Genomic DNA, 20,334 nt, shown 5'->3' on the forward strand with positions numbered 1-20,334 from the left:
TCTAGTGGCGGAGTTTTCGTAATGAGGTCTCTCTGAATGCCTTAAAGGAGCCAAGCTCCAGTAATGCTTCAGTGATTCTCTAAATAATCAACCAAAATTTTCCCCAAAATATGGGCAGGCCCCCTTCCCCCTCTAAATCCTCCTCTGATATCCACGTATTTTATATAGTTAATATCAATGAAAAAGCACGTGTTTGCTCAGCGTCCAGTAGCTAATATTACATACATGTATGTTCAGGATGAGAACAATCTAACAATAAATACAAAAGGTAGGACCTGCATGTAATAGAGAACATACGCCGGGATGAAAAAAGCTCAAGGAAATTTAGACTGCAACTAGACTGTTAAAGTATACTGGAAAGGGATAGATTTTTTTTCATGAAACATGTTCAAATAATAGGCCACCAATTTTGCAACGGCCCCTCAAAGAGTTCTTAACGTATACAGAGACCGTGAAACTCTTTTCACAAGGCATTGGATTGCATGTTCCAACTCTGACAGTTGTTAAAAGTTTGAAGAAGACCAAACTTATCAGGAGCCTGTAATTCGGTGGTTGTCGTTTGTTTATGTGTTACATATTTGTTTTTCGTTCATTTTTTCCCCACATAAATAAGGCCGTTAGTGTTCTCGTTTGAATTGTTTTACATTGTCTTATCGAGGCTTTTTAAAGCGGACTATGCGGTATGGGCTTTGCTCATTGTTGAAGGCCGTACGGTGACCTATAGTTGTTAATGTCTGTGTCATTTTGGTCTTTTGTGGATAGTTGTCTCATTGGCAATCATACCACATCTTCTTTTTTATATTACCATTTTTGACTCGCTTGACGGTGTCAAAAAGCGAGACATAGGTATGTTGTTTCCGGCGCCCGGGGCGACGTCGACGGCGGTTGCGTCAACCAGTGTATTAGTTTGTGATTTGGGCTAGTTTAAGGTGAACCACTTGTGGTATAAAGTCAAAGATATTTGGTATGCAGTTGTATTGGTATTCCAAAATCTCATTACCCTGGAGATTATTTTGGCCCCGCCCCTGGTCATCAGTTATTGACTATTGATTTTGAAACTTTAAAATTCAACCATGTAATGGGAAGGTGTTTCCCTTTATGCGGACAAATCATGAACAGTATATATCTTCTTGTGTCTTAATTATTTTTTTTTTAATCTTGCTTTTTTACGACTTTTCGTTATTTTATATAGCAATAAGTTTATAGTACGGTTACGATTCAGATTTTCAAATTAAAAATTAAGGCCGACAGTTTTCACAGTAGACATTGTTCATTTGTAGACGGACAGATTCTGAACCATAAAAACATGTACAATTCACCTATTTGCAGGCAAATTGTTGATTCGACATAATAAGATATGGCATTTAAGGGGCATATATATATAGTCCTTTTGTAATTGCTGCTGTCATGATAAGGCAAAATGGACACTATGCAAATTAGCAACTGAAAGTACCCCAAATTTTGTCATGATTTGAAAGGTTATAATTTTTTATTTAACATCAGTTGGGACCTCGGAGTCGGTAAAAGGGTTAATGATAAATTGAGGTTATAGTTTTGAGATTACTTTATGATGTATACAAAGTTAATTGTGTATAATTTTGTTGTTTCTGTGGTAAGTTTCAAAGTTTAAAGGCCTGTTAATCTCATAGTTTACATAGTAAAGCTTCCAAGTTGTAGTTAGATCTTGAGTTAATTAACAGATTGATATTGTATTATCCCAGATACTGTAAAAACGGATACGAACAGATAGCTTATAAGCCAAACACGTTACAATAGCATCATTTCAGAATTTTTTATTGATGGCGTTCAAGAAACTGACTTATAAAAGCTGTCACAGATGGGAAAGAAATATGTAGATGTCTCGCCTTTACGATTTATACTGCACGCGAGAAAAATAAAGGCAACAGTAGTAAACCGCTGTTCGAAATTCATGATAATTCGATAGAGAAAAAAAACCAAATCCGAGTTACAAACTAAAACTGATGAAAACGCATCAAACTATTTATAAGAGAACTACGACACAACAAAAACACATCATTAAAATGTAACACACAGAGAAACGAACTATAATACTATACAATGGCCTCTTCCCATACTTGGTACAGGGCATTTTAAGATAAAAATGGTGGGTTGAACCTGGTTTTGTTGCATGCCAAACCTTACTTTAATGCATGTATTGTAAAGGCCTCTAACTATCATTTCTATGGTATTCTATGTCTTTAAATATCTTTAAATTAATAACTTACACAGTTCGAAGTTTACAACAAATATATAACCACGTATTTAAATAAAACATCTGACAACAAAATAATATGCAACATGAAAATGTTAAACTGTGATGGTTGTTTAAAGCAAACATTTAATAAATATTATAAACATGAATATACTAACATGAATTGTATAATATATATTTGAATCAAAATTTACTTTTTTTCACTGCCCTCCATCTATTAAATATTCTTTTTCGAAAAGTTTTTCACTGCGCTCCATAGATTAAATATTCTTTTCGAAAAGTTTTTCACTATCTGTATTCTGTATCTGTATCTGTATTTCCCACTTGTGTAATTAGGATGGGTACGTCACAGATTCCTTTCGGCTATTATGTGACGGGTTGGTCTGCGCACAATTAGTCGCGCTTACTGAGGAGTGCTGATTTAAACTCCTCGGTAGTAGTGGCGCACACTACTGAGTCTTCCAGATGGTTCCAGTTTATTGCAGTGCGCACAAAAATAGAGTTCTTGTATTGTTCTGTCTTACTGGTTGGAACTATGACCGCACGTTTGTTGTTGCGGACTTGGTGGTCTATAATGTTTTTGGTTACAAAGTTATTATATGTTGTTGCTTTGATTTGTCTCTTTGGTCTATGAAATTGGATTAAATCGTCGGGAGGAAGCGCTGGTATCTTCCCCTCAACCACTTTGAAAAAGAAGATCAGTCGTTGTTGGCGTCTTGATTGTAATGACGGGAGTTGAAGTTCTTTTAGCATTTTTGTCATACATCCTTCCTCTCTTGATTTGTAGTCTTTGGTAATGAATCTAGCACCTCTCTTTTGTATGGATTCTAGTTTGTCAATGTCTTTTTGGGTATATGGGTCCCAAATAATTGATCCATACTCCATTATTGATCGTATGAGAGCTATATATGCTGTTTTACGGCATTCCATAGGACAGTGTTGCAGGTTCCTTCTAAGGAAGCCTAGGGTAGAACTGGCTTTGTTACACGTATTTGTTATTTGTTCTTTCCATTTAAGATCTTCTTGTATTTGGAGTCCTAGGTATGGGTTGGATGACACTTGTTCAAGCGTGTGGTTGTTAAGGTTGTAAAAACGCTGACTTTTACTTTTCAGGCTAAGCATATAACATTTTTTGGCATTGAAGCGCATACCCCAGTCGTCGGCCCATTTTTCTAGTGATTTGAGATCCTCTTGTAGTTTGTTATGGTCATTTTGGTTTTTAATTTCCCGGTAGAGCAAACAGTCGTCTGCAAATAGTCGTACTGATGAGTTTACTGCATCTGGGAGATCATTTATGTGACACAGGAAGAGGATGGGTCCTAGTACCGTTCCTTGGGGGACTCCGGATTCAACTGAAGCATTTCTTGAGTTTTCTCCATCAAGTTGTACTCGCATTTTTCTCTCGGTTAGGAATGAAGTTAGCCATTTGTGGATATTTCCTCTAATTCCATATTGGTCTATTTTGTGCAAGAGTCTATCATGAGGTACTGTGTCGAACGCTTTTGAAAAATCCAGAATCGCAATATCTACTTGGTTTCCTTTATCGTAGGATTGTAGCATATCATGGATTGTAATGGCAAGTTGGGTCTCACAGGAATATCCAGATCTAAAGCCGTGGTTTAGTGATGTTAATACATTATGCTTTTCCAGATGTTTAAGTATATGACGGCATATGATGTGCTCAAGAAGTTTACATGGTACTGATGTCAATGAGACTGGCCTGTAGTTTTCGGCCGCGTGTCGGTCTCCTTTCTTAAATATGCTAGAGATGTTTGCATTTCTCCAATCCTCTGGTAGTGTACCACTGTCTAGTGAGAGCTGGAATATGAGTGTTATTATTGGTGCCAGATGTTCGGCGCATTGTTTTAGTACTCTGTTTGGTATGTTGTCAGGACCAGATGCTTTGGATGGGTTTACTCTTTGTAGCAGCTTTTTTACTCCTTCTGATCTGATGGTAATTTGATGTATGGAGTCTTTTACCCTGATGTTTGTTTTGGGTAGTGTTTTAGTTGTTTCTTTTGTGAAGACAGACGCAAATTGCTCCAGTAGAATTTGCGCCTTCTCCTTACTGTCGTTTATGAGCTGTCCATGTTTCTTTAGTGGTGCAACCCCTATATTGTCCTGTTTCCTTGACTTAACATACTTCCAGAAAGGTTTTGTGTTGTTCTTATTCATTCCTTCAATTATAGCGTTGTTAATATAATTGTTTTCTGCTTTCCTAATTTCTCTTTTGCATGTTTTTTGGAAATGGCGGTAGTTTGTCCATGATTTTGTTCTTTTGGCCTGGTTATACAAGTTTTGTTTTTTCTTCAGCATCTTTTTGATCTTTTGTGTTATCCATGGTAGTCTGTTGTTGGACTTGACTATTTTTGATGGTATGTTTTTATCAAGGCTGGCAAATAGGTGTTTCTTGAACATCAGCCATGCTTCGTTGACATTTTGGTTGTTTTGGATACTGTTACTTATCTGTGATAATAGTGAATCTAGATCTTTGTTCACTTCATCCCAGTTGGCTCTTGCCCAGGTGTAGACTTTCCGAGGATTAGATTTGTAGTAGAAAGGTTTGATGTCTGTATCAGTTATGATGATTGCATGGTCAGAAATACCTGGTATGTTTGTTGATGTTTTCATAAGTGACGGGTTTGTTGTGAATACAAGGTCCAGTAGGTTGTTTTCCCTTGTTGGTTCTTCGTGGAATTGTGTAAGGCCACCGGATCACCCTGTGACTCCAAGCTTTTGAATACATATGACATATCTACAAACTATTGGTGTATTAGGATGACAAGTCTTGATTGTAAGTTTGTTTTGCATTTGTCAATAACCATTCAGGATGTCATTTTATTTGTATCTATAATACTAAAATTACGAGGTCCAATTTGTCAGCCGTCATCACGTAAAAACGACGAATCACAGAATTCAACTTTATATATAACTAATATAGTACAAAGGTGTAGATAAAAAATTACACCACTCCAGGCCCTTTTGTTTTCCACGTAATTAATATTGCCAATAATTAAGAAGTTCCGTGTCGAGTCCGCTACCGATACCAATAGTATAGTTACCTGTTACCTATTACCTTATCTGTACGTTCCGCATCTGACAGGCGCACCACCAAACGTTGTATTCAGGATTAATATGCTATATACACGGGTCATAACCACAGGGTTGACACTACTAAATTGTCAAATTGTTACCTATTGTAGTATTTTAATCAGTAATACTTTCTTAGATAACAATACGAATACTAAAAATCTGGACTAAAAATAAGGCGTATAGGTAGTGGGCATGACGTAAAACAGCGAAGCAAAGAATTCAACTTTATTTATAACTTATATAGGACAATGCTGTTGATTAAAAAATACTCCATTCCAGGACCTTTTGTTTTCCAAATAATTAATATTATTGTTTCAGTTCGACGGGTTCAAACAGAAAGACTTGAAAGCAGAGAAAAACTGTGTATCTTATAATCGGCATGACTCAGTTATCAGATGACAATACTAATACTAAAATAAAAGGCTTGCGCATAGTTATATACTTTAATTCAGTCACGGACCCGTGATATCACGGGTGTGTTCTAGTATAATAAATTAATATAGAAGACAATACTTGCGACACAAAATAGCCGGCAACATTGAACTCGTTAAACATGTTAAATTTATCTATGGAACGCATAATTAACATAAATTTAATGGTGATACATACATATGTTGTTCTCCAGTTTACTGCAAAAAACAATGTTGTCAGGAATATTCCTTAGAATCAATTTTATTTGACTTTAACCTGTTATAAGATAAGACATTTTTAATTCCAGCTAAACGGTTCCTGATGGGCAAGGCGGTTGACATGGTTGAAGAGGCTCCAGGGCCGTAACTAGGGTTCGAATTCAGAGGAGGCAGGGGTTTGGGGACCGCCGATTGAGCCCCCTTTGATAGGGGTAGGGGGCGCAACCTATAATTGTTAACATTAAATACATTGTGACCGTGGATTTTGTTCTCAAATGATATGGCTAAAATTACCCGTTTTCCTTCGATTTCCTTACTTTAAGAAAGATCAGTTTTGCTGGATCCTTGGAGCATTTTTCATACAAATAATAATTATCTGTATTTTCTGTATTTAAAGATATTTTTTTCAGAAACTGGTAAGCTCAAAAAACATATAAAGCAAGATTATAAAACACAAGATATTTTTTTTTATTGAGGATCTTGAATTTCAATATTGTTGAAAGCTCCAACAGACATGTATATAACATCAAACAGGGACTTTCTATACTAGTCTAGTATATACTTAGTATAGAAAGTCCCTGCTACAACGAATGGGAGTGTTTACCTACTTAGGCATTGACCGTAATGTTCTCGTACAATACCAATCTCCCATACAGACAGAGTTATCGTCCTTTCCTCCTCAAGATTGAGGAGGAAAGGACGATAACTCTGTCTGTATGGGAGATTGGTACGATCGGGAAACTTAAAAAAAGGATCAAACCGCTGATTCAGCCGGTAACGAATTTCCGATATCTTAAAAGATTCACAATACAAAAGGAACTTCCTCTGCTTAAATAATTGAGCCCCAAAATAAATGTGAATAGTTAAGTTTTTATTCAAAATTATCGAAAGCAAAGTTTCATATGTGTTCTCATACGAATACTGACCCCCTCAATACTGAATAACAGACGGACGGTCACACGAAAAAATAAAAATAAAACAATACTGAAACGGTTTACTTTCGATCAAAAATCCGATAAATGACAGACATATCACGTACCATTATAACACTGTTAAAACTGTTAACTTGTGTTGTTTATAATATAAATTCAAGTTCTTCGTGTTCATATTGTCAATATTTAATTTTTTTTACTTCAAAAAAAAATTTTGGTGTAGAAAATTCAGGGGAGGCAAACCCTCCCCTGCCATATAGGTAGTTACGGACCTGAGAGCATAGTAATTTATTACAATGAATTTTATGATAAATTGACACAGTCATAAACATGATAAATATTAAATTATTTCCTCATTTTAAGGAATTAGCAGATAGCATAGCATACGTAATTAAGAGCTGCGTCATGAGCGCATGATATTCAATCGGGATTTCAAAGAATAAATTTAAGGTTCCATAAGATTTGTTCCTTAACACCTCATGAAATATGTCATATCAGAAATTAAAAAAAAATAGAATAAAGGAGTTTATTTTAATAGGATGAACTTCAAAACAGTGTAGCTGTGGCCATTGATTGACACATTAAATTCATCCATTGACTGGGACAATTTAGATGAACATTTGCATATATAACGACCACTGCTCACTATATACATTTTAAAAACACCTTAATAAAGTAATTCGAAAAATTAATCAGAAATAACACGATGTTTTGATTTATATCAATTATTATATAAATCAAAACATAAAGGTTATTCCTGATGAATTTTTCGAATTATTTTAAAGGCGTTAAGAAACCTTTGGTAACCCCACAGTTTAAATATCTATCGTAGGTACATTCTGTACGTCGTGAACAGTGGTCTTTTCAGACAAACGTTCACCTAAATTGTCCCAGTCAATGGATGAATTTAATGTGTCAATAAATGGCCACAGCTACAACAGTGGCGGATCCAGAAGGGGGGGGGGGGTCCGGGGGTTGGAACCCCCTTTCTATGGCCGATCAATGCATTTGAATGGGAGCATATAGTTGGACCCCCTCTTTTACTCTGGGTTGGGACCAGCCCTTTTAAAATGGCTGGATCCGCCACTGTACACTGTTTTGAATTTCATTCTAGATCTATATAAGCAAGTAGTTACCAAAATGTCCAATCTAATCGAATATTATTAAACTTTGATTTCGTGATGGAGAATATTATTATTAACGAAATCAGAGATCTATATTTTTATTGATCGTATGCATTAAATTAAATTATACACTAAATAAGTGAATATTTTATTTGCAAAAGCATTAATAACTTATCTATGGCAATATGTGCGATATATCAGAACGAGAGCCGAATTCAAGGATTTAATTTTAATTAGATTGATTTTAGTCCAAATAATTAACCGCGCTGAAGTACGTCCATTATTCATAGTTCATTATTCAAAATTCAATATTTAAAAAATGAATAATGAAATAGTTTATGTTTCATTATTCAACTTGAAGCGGTGAATAGTGAAATAAAGATAAAAAAAAAAAAATGACTGTGACACTATAGCTATATCCCGTATTTCTAAATTCGTCTTTTTGGTGTTATCTAACAAATATTCAAATTAATATCAGAAAAAATAGATAAAAACAATCTTTCAATTTTAATTTGATAATTTTATCTAGTTCCTAGTTTCGGAGGATAAACTAGTGTGGGTTTTCCTAACTATTTTTAACAGAAATTCCTTGGTTCAATGTATCAGTGTATGGACGACCTGAATGCCAAAACATATTTTTTTTCAAAATTGAAATACTCTACGTGGCCTTTCTTTTTTAATTTTCATTCGACCTTTGCTATTCTTCAAATTATAGATAAAACAAGTCAATTGTGCCGCAATGACCATTAGGGGGATTACGGAGGACCTAAATGCCAAAATACGCGTGAAAATTAAGAAATAGCCAATTTTGAATAATGAAATGGATATTTTGAATAATGGAATGGACTGCTGCGACACTTTAGCCCCTAATTATAGATAAACCTTATACCTCATTCGAAAGCTTATTACGAGAGGAACAAAAGGTATATAGTCAACATGTTCCGCAACGCATATTAAATAATTATGACGTCTAGAAAGGTTAATTTTTTTCTGTGATGTCTTCCGTCCGAATAGTTATGACTTCTTGAGGGGCATTTTTTTTCTGTGACGCCTTCCACGATTCTTTTGATTTTATATATTATTATCATGTATTATAACAGTGATATAAACTAGGAACAAGCGGTATTCGTAACATTTCCTAGTCAATTCTGACCTGAAATCTTTTAAGAGACTGTCTATTATAGTTGTTGTCTGTATGGTGTTTATTTTATTTTGTAGCCAAGAAACCAGCAATACCACGGATCAAAGAAAATCAAAGGATACAGATGCCCACTCATTCACAGTAAACGTATCTCTTGACCAATAGATATTCACCCTAGACAAAGCTCTTTGTATTGTTGTGGTATTTGTAGAAAACAGTGTGAATCAAGGTATCAGCTCAAAATTGACACGATATCTCACACTGGAATGGAGGGGAACATTCGAGATCTCAATATGAGTGGTAAAATATTTAGTACCGATGTACCTTCAGTTGACCACATGGAAACACATTCTGCTGTTAACGTTTGTGTATGCGATACATGTGGTAAATCGTATAGTACGAAATCCAACTTGAAAGTACACATGCGGATACATACTAGTACAGGTGAAAAACCTTATAAATGTGATAAATGTGGAAAATCGTATAGTACGAGAACCAACTTGAAAGTACACATGCAGATACATACTAGAACTGGTGAAAAACCTTATAAATGTGATAAATGTGGTACAAAATTTAACCACAATAGCAACTTGCATAGACACACAAAAAATCGTAATTGCAAAACCCATTTGAAAACACATTCTGCTGTTAAAGTTTGTGTATGTGATATTTGTGGTAAAACGTGTAGTAATAGATACAACTTAAAGATACACATGCGGATACATACTGGTGAAAAACCTCATATTTGTGAGATTTGTGGTACAAGTTTTAGATATCGTAAGAATTATAATAAACACAAGACAGTTCACTCTCAGTCTGTCATGTCTGTTAGTAAATGTAATGTTTGTGAAAAAACATTTACTGAGAGTCTGAACTTAGAGAATCACATGAGAATACACACGGGTGAAAAACCCAATAAATGTGATAAATGCGGTACAAGATTTAACGACAAAGGAAGTTTGCGGAGACACATAAGAAATCGTATTTGTGATAAAATTTATAAATGCGATGTTTGCAATAAAGGATTTAGTAAAAGTTACAACTTGCATGAGCATAGAAAAATGCACATATTAGATAAAACTTAATAAATGTACTGATTGTGGAGAAGAAATTGGTCAATTCAGCGACTTAATGATACATGTACACATTAAAAACACACACACTAAGACTGTAGAAAAACCCTTTAAATGTGATATATGTGGTAAAGGGTTTAGCCAGAATAAATACATGAAAAAACACTTTAAGAGTAAGCATACGGTTGATAATGTTGACAAACTTTATAAATGTGATATATGTAACAAAGGAATAAGTAATATTCATAACTTGAAGCTGATACAGAAGCACATGATGATACACAATGGGGAAAAACTTTTTAAATGTGATGTATGTTATAAACAGTGTGAAACGATCTCGAACCTAAATGATTCCTAAATGAACATTTGAAAATCCACACAAATGACTATAAATGTATTGTCTGTGGTAGACGCTGTAGATCAAGGTATGTTTTAAAGGAACACATGATAGTTCATATGGATGAAAAACCTTATAAGTGTGATTCGTGTGGTAAAGGGTTTAAAAGTGCTCGTTACTTGGCAAGTCACATAAAAATACACACTAGTGAAAGACCTTATAAATGTAATGTATGTCACAGACGGTTCAGCGACAGAGGACCTTTACGAAATCACTTGAGAACACACACTGGTGAGAAACCTTTTAGGTGCGATATATGCAATGAACAGTTTAGTCGGAATGAAGCATTACAAACACATTTGAGGAAACATTGATTCACTTTTAGCTATAAAGCAAGTCAAAACGTAATCTTTACTTAGTGTTTGTAATCCGTTAACGTTTGTTGAAATGTACTAACAAGTACAGATACTATAACGTGACCTTGTTCATCCTTTGGGTAATATGTAGATTGAAATTTTGTGTTCAATGAGCGCTCCTTCCGATTATAAATGGCCAACAAGATCGAACAGACTTAGAACACAGGTTGGAGATGTAAAATACAAGTATAAGTTATTATCTTAAAAAATGGATAGAGATCATGGAGATAGAGTGTATCTAACGGGAGAAAAGTGATCAAAATGTCAAAACCTTCTGTCCAATTTCCAGGATCCAACATGGTGAAATCCGACGTTGCATGCGATTTCGGAGGGGGAAATATGCTGAATATGTAATTTTTACTTAATCATCCGAACCAACGAATAAAGATTACATTAGAACTACTAAACATAATTAAGATTATCACGTACGGGAGATACTACACAAAGAAGAATACTGGTTAGGACACAACTATTTTATTTAACGAGGGGACGGTTGCAGCTAGGAGGGTTTTCAAAATGGATCTCCTGGCTTATTAAAAGACAAAAATATACATTCTTGCCAAAGACCTTAACTTCCCCACACAAAGCACACAAAAACTGGTACAAAAACTGGTTATGCAACTTTAAGTGGCAATCGCAACTACAAACCTCCTCCCCCTTAACATTTTAATGGCTGGTGTTCTTTTAAACAACTTATGAATGCACAAATGTTTTAAAAGATTACGAAGATTACATCATTGTCATGCACTCATAAAGACCATGTATGGTAGACAAAAGGCAACTGTGTTCATTGTTTTATAAAATTGTTTTTTTACTGTATAGAAAAATTATGCTTCAAATATTTTCATTATTGCTTGGTGTAAATTACTACACATAACGCATGCGCAGGAGAGCTTTTACGTGTTTTTCTTCTTTCCTTCATAAAGTATATTTAAGGTGGTACCCAACACTTTAACTAAAATTAATTTGACTCGTTTAATTTTCTTAAAATTTTGACAAAATAATTACTGTGACCCTTTGACAAAATTATAAAAATTTCAAAATATTCAGTTGAACCAACCGTTTAATCAGAAAAAATACACTGGTTATATAGCAGTTTGACAAACACTTATTTTGATCATTGAGAAGCTTAATATTCCCTTATGAACACAACGTCATTAAAACGTTCTGCTGATTTTACAGAGTTATCTCCCTGTAGTGTTAGGTACCACCTTAACTAATAATTCAACTGAATAATCTTACAAAGTCACTTTCTTTTTAAAAAGAAATATTTACTAAATATGTATTTATTTTTAGTCTTTAATTGAAGTATATGTTACTGCTAGCAAGGCCGTAGCTACCCTTGAGGCAAGTGAGGCAATTGCCTCACTAAAATTTCGACACTGATTTTTTTTTATATATATATACATACATGTATATATAAATATAATAGTCCGATTTGTTGTTCTGTCTCAACCTTAATTTCTATAACTTGTCATCATTCCTTTTACACTATTCTTCCTGGATATAACTCAGCATCTCGACGGGTGATGTTTCTCGATTACATTAACCTAGTAACGATAATCATCATGGAACTCTAATTAAAAACGGGCTCTTGCAGAAAAAGGAAAAGCGACACTGAAGGTAAATACGGAATAATTCTAGTAAACTAGTTTTTTGTGAACAGAGTCTGAGTATTGCATATAACTGCATTAGTACAATCCAAAAACGATAAGTAGACAGTAACTGACAAATGAAGTACTGGTCTTTGGAAGGGGGCAGTCCTGTCTGCGTATTCATTTCTCCGTTTCACCAACTTTTGACAAATCAAGTACTGGGCATCGCAAGGGGGCAGTCCTGTCTGCGTATTCATTTCACAAACTTTAATCTTTCTTTTCACAGATAAATAAAATATAGATAATAGGAAACCTCCATGGATTAGTTTTTATCCATGTTTCTTTAACCTTAAAAATTGAAAGAATATCCCATATTCCAATTTGATATTATTGAGGATCGAATAGTAGCACCTTTAACACAGTATTTTCACTTAACTTATTCGGGACTACAGAATTTCGTTTCTTTATATTCGGGGTTTCGGAACACCCCCAAGCCCTTACCCCTAAATTTATAGATTCTGGAACTAAAATACCACCAACTATTTTCAGAAATAATCGGAAATTACGGACCTACATGTAAACGTCAAAAACTCCAGTCCAATTTCCCCTGTACCCATACCAGATATAGTTACTCTATAGATAGAATCATATACCTGTATCTTATCTCATTATATCCCTAGTTTGTCTACTCTTTGTCAGCATAAAAGCGAGTTTAATATTTTGAAACTGCGACTGTATGATGGTGCTTACAGGAAAGCTTAATTCTCTTTTGCAAACAAAACTGTTACTATCGATGCTGCTACCGAATTGCTGATGGAGAAGGAATTGGGAGAAGACATTGATCATTATGTTGATGATAATGTGCTACCTTTAGAAACACAGACTGCCCTGAAACGACTGAAAACTTGGAAAAGAGCATGCATGAGTGGCGAGAGATTGTGCGGTCCTGCCATGCTCCATGTTCATCGCGATAAGGATATCAACAGACCAAATTATGATTCTGAAACGATTTGACTGAACTGGCAATAGAAAAATTTGGCAAACTCTACTGAATCGATGTTTGTTCAATGTTCTGGCAGCAGACTCAAATCAGTGATATTTAGTCTTACATATAAATTTAAATAAAGTTGTTAAAAATTTGGTGTTAGTAAAAGTCTTAAAATATGAAAAATTTATATAAAAAGTGTCCAAATTCAAAACATTATCAAACTCTCTAAAAATGTCTAGAATGCAGGATTCTGCACCACTAATTTCATACCCTCCAAAAAAATTTTTCGCCTCGCTTCGCTCGGCTCAATTATTTTGCCTCACTAAAATAAGATGCCTAGCTACGGCCTTGTGCTAGTATATATATATATCAAAGATAGATAGACCAATATTTTAAGAATGAACAAAACTAATTCAGGACAATGTCAGGATTTTTTTTTGTACTAATGACATGTTTTGTGTCTGAATTATGTGCATCTTTTTGTCATATGATATGTTTTATTGGTGATTATATATATTACATGTGAAATTATTACAATTAGTATACATTTTATGATTGTTATAGTATAAAATAATATACAAGCCGGTAATACATTCAGTGTGTCCATATTTTATAAAATCCATTCCAGTGGAAACGTATAGCAACAATAAAAAAAAAATCTTATTTCTTATAACACGTTATTGAGATATAAGGTGGAGGGGGTTAAACAACGGTGTGATCTGGGAAAAAGAGAAGCTTGGGGGATTAAAAAATGTGGTAGTTGGGGACATGAGCAGTCGTAGTTAATATTGTCACAAGAAAGCCTTTATTAACACAATCTAATTAAAATTAAATCTCTCACTCGCTCATTTTTTAATGCTTGGTCGCTGCTCCCACGCAGCGACCAAGCATTAAAATATGAGCGAGTGAGAGATTTAATTTTAAATTAATTAGATGGTTATTAACATGTTTAAATATTTTTATTTATATATTTTATTACAAGTGTTATCGTTCATATAAATATACAAAGTTGATTTCAGTTGCTTTATGGATCTTATATAATTGATTTCATTTAATATGTTCAAGATTAATGAAAGTCAACAATTTTAAGGTGATCTCCAACTTATTTTACTGTTTATCAAATAGTTTCATCAAATAACCAGGTCAAATCGATATAGTTCATCAAAGAATAAACCAGCAACACATTTTCACTCTAATGGCCATCATTTTTACTATGTTTATATTTAGAATTGAAAATTATTTAAAAAATATGCAAATATTATTATTAATTTAATGATTCTTTATTAAAAGAGATTTAATGAAGAACAGATTATGTCTTTTTCAACTTTAAATGTTTATTTTTCAATGGAAATTTAAGCAGCTGTTAAACTTAATGTTAAAGATTTGGAAAAGCTACATTTTTCTTTTCTTTTGTGTATTTGTATGGATTTCCAAACAGACTGCATCGTGAAAAAAATACCTCATCAGGAACCATGCGTATATTTTTTCGCGTCTCACGTGCATTTCGTCTTCAAATTACTCAGAGCAAAATGGTAATATGCCAAATAAATTACTAAACTGAAGAGCATTGATTGAATAACCACAATTCAGAGAGGTTTTGTCAAATACAGCAAAGGTGAACTACTAATGCACTCTAAGTGACCATGTTTCTTTTAGGATACACATCAGAACATAACAGAACATAAAATAAGTAGAGGAATATCTTAGGCGCACAATTTTAAATTTACTGTGCTATCTAGTTTTTGAGTAGCTGTATGTCAGTTCTAGTATGGCTTTATGCTCCACTGTAAGTTGTAGAAATAGCGCGGTATTCAAAATAGCAAAAACTGATGTAGGATCATACAAGATACATTGTGTTTAAATATGCGACAGACATTTTATGAGAAAAAGCTTTGTTTATGTACAAATGTACATGTCAGGGGACTTACTTAAATAAGTGATTTTCTAAATCACTGATTCAAGTAACATTATTTCCATAAAGGTTGGAAGTTAGAGTTGTCTTTCTTAAATAATCACCTACTTAAGTAGTACAAATTAATCACTAGAAGAAGTGATTTAATTTTATTGTAGCTTTAAATATAGAATACTAATGATCCAGGGACTAATTATGTTTCTAAACTTATCAGAACCAACATCTGTGTTGTCTAGGATGACCAGGTCATTTCAGGTGATGACCTTGTACTGAATCTAGGATAATGACATAAAAATCACTTGTTTAAGTATCAGACCTCAATTTCCTTCCCAAAACTCACTTCTTTAAGTATCATTCTTTTAATAACCCCCACTAATTTCAACACCCCCGAACAGTGAAATTTTTATCGCGAACAGTAGAATTTTATTACATAATCTGAAAGATGAAACCTTGAACTTCACAGGAAAAATACTCCCACTGCTGGGAAAAATCTTTGAAGAAAGTATCAGTTCATTATGTAAAGCCATTATTATAGCATTTTTTTTTCAACTAAAATAGAATTTTCAGCTAAATGATAGCATTAAAGGCAAAAAGTTTGCTACTTATAAGAAGCAAAAAGTTCATTTTTTTTTAATTTGACTAATTAAAAGATATTATTTAAACCTATGTGTTTAAAATTTTGAAAAAAATACATAATCCCAATTTGTGACAAAACCTTGAATTTGCTACTCAAATAAGTGATTTAAAAATCACTTATTTCAGTAAGCCCCCTGACATGATGTATATCCCATAGTTTTATTTTGAACTGTGTTTAGTTTTGTTAGCCATCTTGCTTTTGGAGTGGCTGCCATTGGCGGATCCAGGGGGCGGGGATCCGGGGGTTGGACCCCCCTTTGTTTTGGTCGATTAATGCATTTGTATCAGGCTATTTTTAGGACAAGGTGAACTTATGCAAAGTAGGAGTATAAACTAATTTTGTATTGTGTTTTTAGAAACTTTACACATTCCCCTTGACTCCCATGATTTGGTTGAAATATTTTTAAGATTTGTTTTTCAAATATGATTTAATTTTTTAATCAATTAATGAATTCAATTGATTGTTCAACAATTATAGATTTCTATGGAAGAGAAAAGAAATGAAGAATACAAATTTAACACAATGATTTGTTGCAAGACAAATTTTGTCAAAATATATTTTTGTAAATAAAGTTATAAATGAATGTTGATGGAAAGTCTAGACAAAAGCAGAAGCATGTAGTTTTTACATTAATGTATATATATAAACATAGAGCAGTCTTGTCTCTAACGAAAATTTGGACTTATTGAATTAGTAAATAACGCAATTCAATTTTTGAAGGCAGTTGAGTCCAGTTTTTTTTACATTAATATTATCTATAAATAAATGACAATTTGTACTTGGTAGTCTGAAGTAGGCAGTACAGGTTTAAGAACCCGACATCATACATGTATTGCAATAAACATTTTGTTTGTATTAAACTATACTTTCTCTTGACTGCCTGACAGATAGACCCCAGTTATGTTCTCATATATTTTGTGATGGCATTATACTAACTCCTAACGGGAGGGATGGTCCTGATTTTTATATGATGAAGACATACTCTTTCAATCAATTAAATTGAGAGCTGAAGCTCGCATGTCTGTAACTGCTAGTAGTTGCATCATTTATGCGTTAAATATTTGTTTTTCGTTCATTTTTTGTACATAAAAATCAGGCCGTTAGTTTTCTCGATTGAATTGTTTTACTTTGTTTTCGGTGCGTTTTATAGCTGACTATGCAGCATGGGCTTTATTCATTGTTGAAGATCATACGGTGACTTATAAATGTTAATTTCTGTGTCATTCGGTCTCTTGTGAAGACTTGTTTCATTGACACTCATGCGGCATCTTTTTTTTTTATAATTATTGTCAATTTGTCTCATTGGCAATCATACCACATCTTCTTTTTTAGCTCACCTGTCCCGAAGGGTCAAGTGAGCTTTTCTCATCATTTGGAGTCCGTCGTGAAATGAAACCACCACCTTACGAGGTGCTGACAAGTGTTGGTACTTTATAACCGATCCATCATCCAAAATGGCCGCCAGGAACTTAGTTTAACGTAGGACCCTACGGGAAATACATACAAATGTCTTCTTTTAGAGAACCACTGAATGGAATAAAACCAAACATAGCATGAATACTCCTTATGAGGTGCTGACCAAGTGTTGTTACTTTGTAGCCGGTCCATCATCCAAGATTGCCGCCAGCAAGGGACTTATTTTAACATAGGACCCTATGGGAAATACAGTGTACATACAAATGTCTTCTTTTAGAGAACCACCGAATGGAATGAAACCAAACATAGTATGAATGCTCCTTATGAGTTACTGACCAAGTGTTGTTACTTTGTCGTCGATCCAACATCCATGATGGCCACCAGCGGCGGACTAAGTTTAACAGAAGACCCTAAGGGGAATGCATACAAAAGTCTTCTTCTTTAGAACCACTGAATGGAATCAAACAAAACATAGCATGAATGCTCCTTATGATGTGCTGACCAAGTGTTGGAACTTTGTAGCCGATCCATCATCAAAGATTGCTGCCAGCGGGGGACTTAGTTTAACAACGGACCCTATACAAATGTCTTCTTTTAGAAAACCGCAGAATGGAATGCAAAATTTTATCTTTTTATATGATTTCAAAAACCCATGTAGAGTCAGGTGAGCGTTACAGGATCTTGAGAGCCTCTAGTTATAGTCATTGAAATTTTGCTTAGTTTCTTTGTTAATTATTCTGACATTGGACTCGAACTTCTTTTAAACTGAGTGCAATTGTGGGTATTGCTGTGTGTTTGTCTCTTCTACGTTGGTTAGACGTATAGGAAGAGGGTTGGTATATTACAAATAAAATTGAGAATTAGAATGGGGAATATGTTGAAGAGACAACAACCCGACCCAACAGCAGATAACAGATGTTTAATCCCGCCGCATTGGTGCGCCTGCTCCAAGTCAGGAGTTTCTGCATGTTTTTGTTAGTCTTGTATGTTTCTAATCGTAAGTACATTTTTATGTTTTGGAGTTTGAACTAGTACACATTTTGTTTAGGGATCCTCTGAAGCCCATCTGGCTTTGTTGAAGACCCATTGATGGCCTTCGACTGCTTTCTGCTCTTATTTATCTTTAAAATTCAACCATTTAGGGACTTATAATTTTTTACCAGGGAAGGGGGGAAGGGGGAGGGGGAGCTGGTCATTTTAAAATCAAACATACGAAATTTTCTTGACCCCCATAATATTTCACTATTTTTATTTGACCCCCCTTGAAACATTCAAATATTGTGACCCCCTCTTTTAAACATGCCAAAATTTAACATGCAAAACACTAACCAACATGTTATTTCATGGAAATATTGCAAACATGAAATGTTCTCAGTGAATTGAGTCCATAAAACATATTTGATGAAAACTTCTTTTATAAATTAGTAATTCTCCTCTGTAAAAAATACATTAAAAAGTAAACTTCTCGAAACACTGACAACACATTATTTACTATTAAAGAGGGATCTTTTATATATTCCTCTCTTGAATGCTGTGTAAACTTAAGTTTTTCGATAGGCTTTGTTGAAACCTCCATTATTACAAAAGTGAACTTAGCTTGAACACTTCAATCACTCATTTATTGTCACGTTTAGTTCATAAAAGTGTGATAGAAACCTCAAAATTTTGATTGATTAACCAAAACAGTGGTTTTTTTTAGGGAATGAGAGGGATCTTATAATGGAAACAAAAGGTACATTAGTGGTATTCATCATTTCAGTATTATCTTTTATAACAGTATTTAACTGTTTGTATGCAGATTTAATCGACGTGCACTCTGTATTCCGTATATTGATGAACTGATCTCTGGCATTAATGATAGATTTTCTTCTCTTTCTAAAACAGCTGTTATGGCGCTTGTTTTAATTCCACAGATGACTATCCAGAAACAACACGCTCATGTAATACTCGAGAACATTAAACCGTTTCTTGATTTTTATCACTCTGACTTGCCTAGTCCATTTGGAATTTCTTCGGAAGTAGACAGGTGGTTCTATTTCTGGAAACATACCACAGATGCATTGCCAAAGTCAGCTGCTGAAACCATTAAAAAATGCAACAAACTTGATTATCCCAATATATATGCAATTCTCAAAATTGTTTGCACAATGAGTGTAACAAGTTGTGAATGTGAGCGTTCGAATAGTGAGCTCGGGTTACTGAAAACATTTTTACGTGCAACAATGGGCCAGGACCGACTAAATGGACTTGCACTGATGCACCTGCATTACAATTTAGAGTTAGAACTTGATGTTATAGTTGACATGTTTGCACGCAGGCATCCAAGAAAAATGAAATTGGAATCAATTTTATAAATAATGTGTAACTTTTGTCTTCTATAGTTGTAACTATTTTCATGATACCAATAAAAAAATTGTGATTTAAGATTTCAAAAGGTGACCACCCCTAATAAATTCCTGGATCCGCCCCTGGATTAGATGAATATTAAATCATATATTGGAGAATGTATCACTATATTCTTTCATATCGTGGCTTGTTTTAAATTTTTGATAAAATTTAACACAAATCCCTGTACAAATTTTGTTTTAATCTACACTTAGTTTCTCTCAAACTATTAAACTTGTTATAACAACACTTGACAGTAATGCTAGTTCAAGTAGACTAAGTGATCGAATTGAGGGAAACATAACAACTTGATTATTCAGGTTATTATAAACGTCGAAGCACATATACAATATATATGGGACAAAGTGACACAAAATGGCAGCTATGAAAACTACTTATTTCCATATGCAACAAATACCGATT

General features: G+C 34.1%; 1 protein-coding gene and 1 long non-coding RNA gene across 2 annotated transcripts in view; both read left to right on the forward strand.

Moving 5' to 3' along the window:
• LOC139485827 (uncharacterized) overlaps nt 1–20,334 on the forward strand; it is a 971,519-nt gene that overhangs the window by 633,945 nt on the left and 317,240 nt on the right. The window lies entirely within an intron of this gene.
• LOC139485643 (zinc finger protein 235-like) lies at nt 4,942–10,570 on the forward strand. Its single transcript, XM_071270271.1, has 2 exons — nt 4,942–5,027; nt 9,230–10,570. The coding sequence occupies exon 2, from the start codon at nt 9,419–9,421 to the stop codon at nt 10,235–10,237; it is 819 nt and encodes a 272-aa protein (XP_071126372.1). The 5' UTR covers nt 4,942–5,027; nt 9,230–9,418; the 3' UTR covers nt 10,238–10,570.

The sequence above is a fragment of the Mytilus edulis genome, chromosome 1 (genome assembly GCF_963676685.1).
Source record: "Mytilus edulis chromosome 1, xbMytEdul2.2, whole genome shotgun sequence".
NCBI lineage: Eukaryota > Metazoa > Mollusca > Bivalvia > Mytilida > Mytilidae > Mytilus > Mytilus edulis.

What these genes read in the sequence shown, in the direction of transcription:
- LOC139485643 (XM_071270271.1), top strand. Translation starts at nt 9,419, where the DNA reads ATGGAGGGGAACATTCGAGATCTCAATATGAGTGGTAAAATATTTAGT.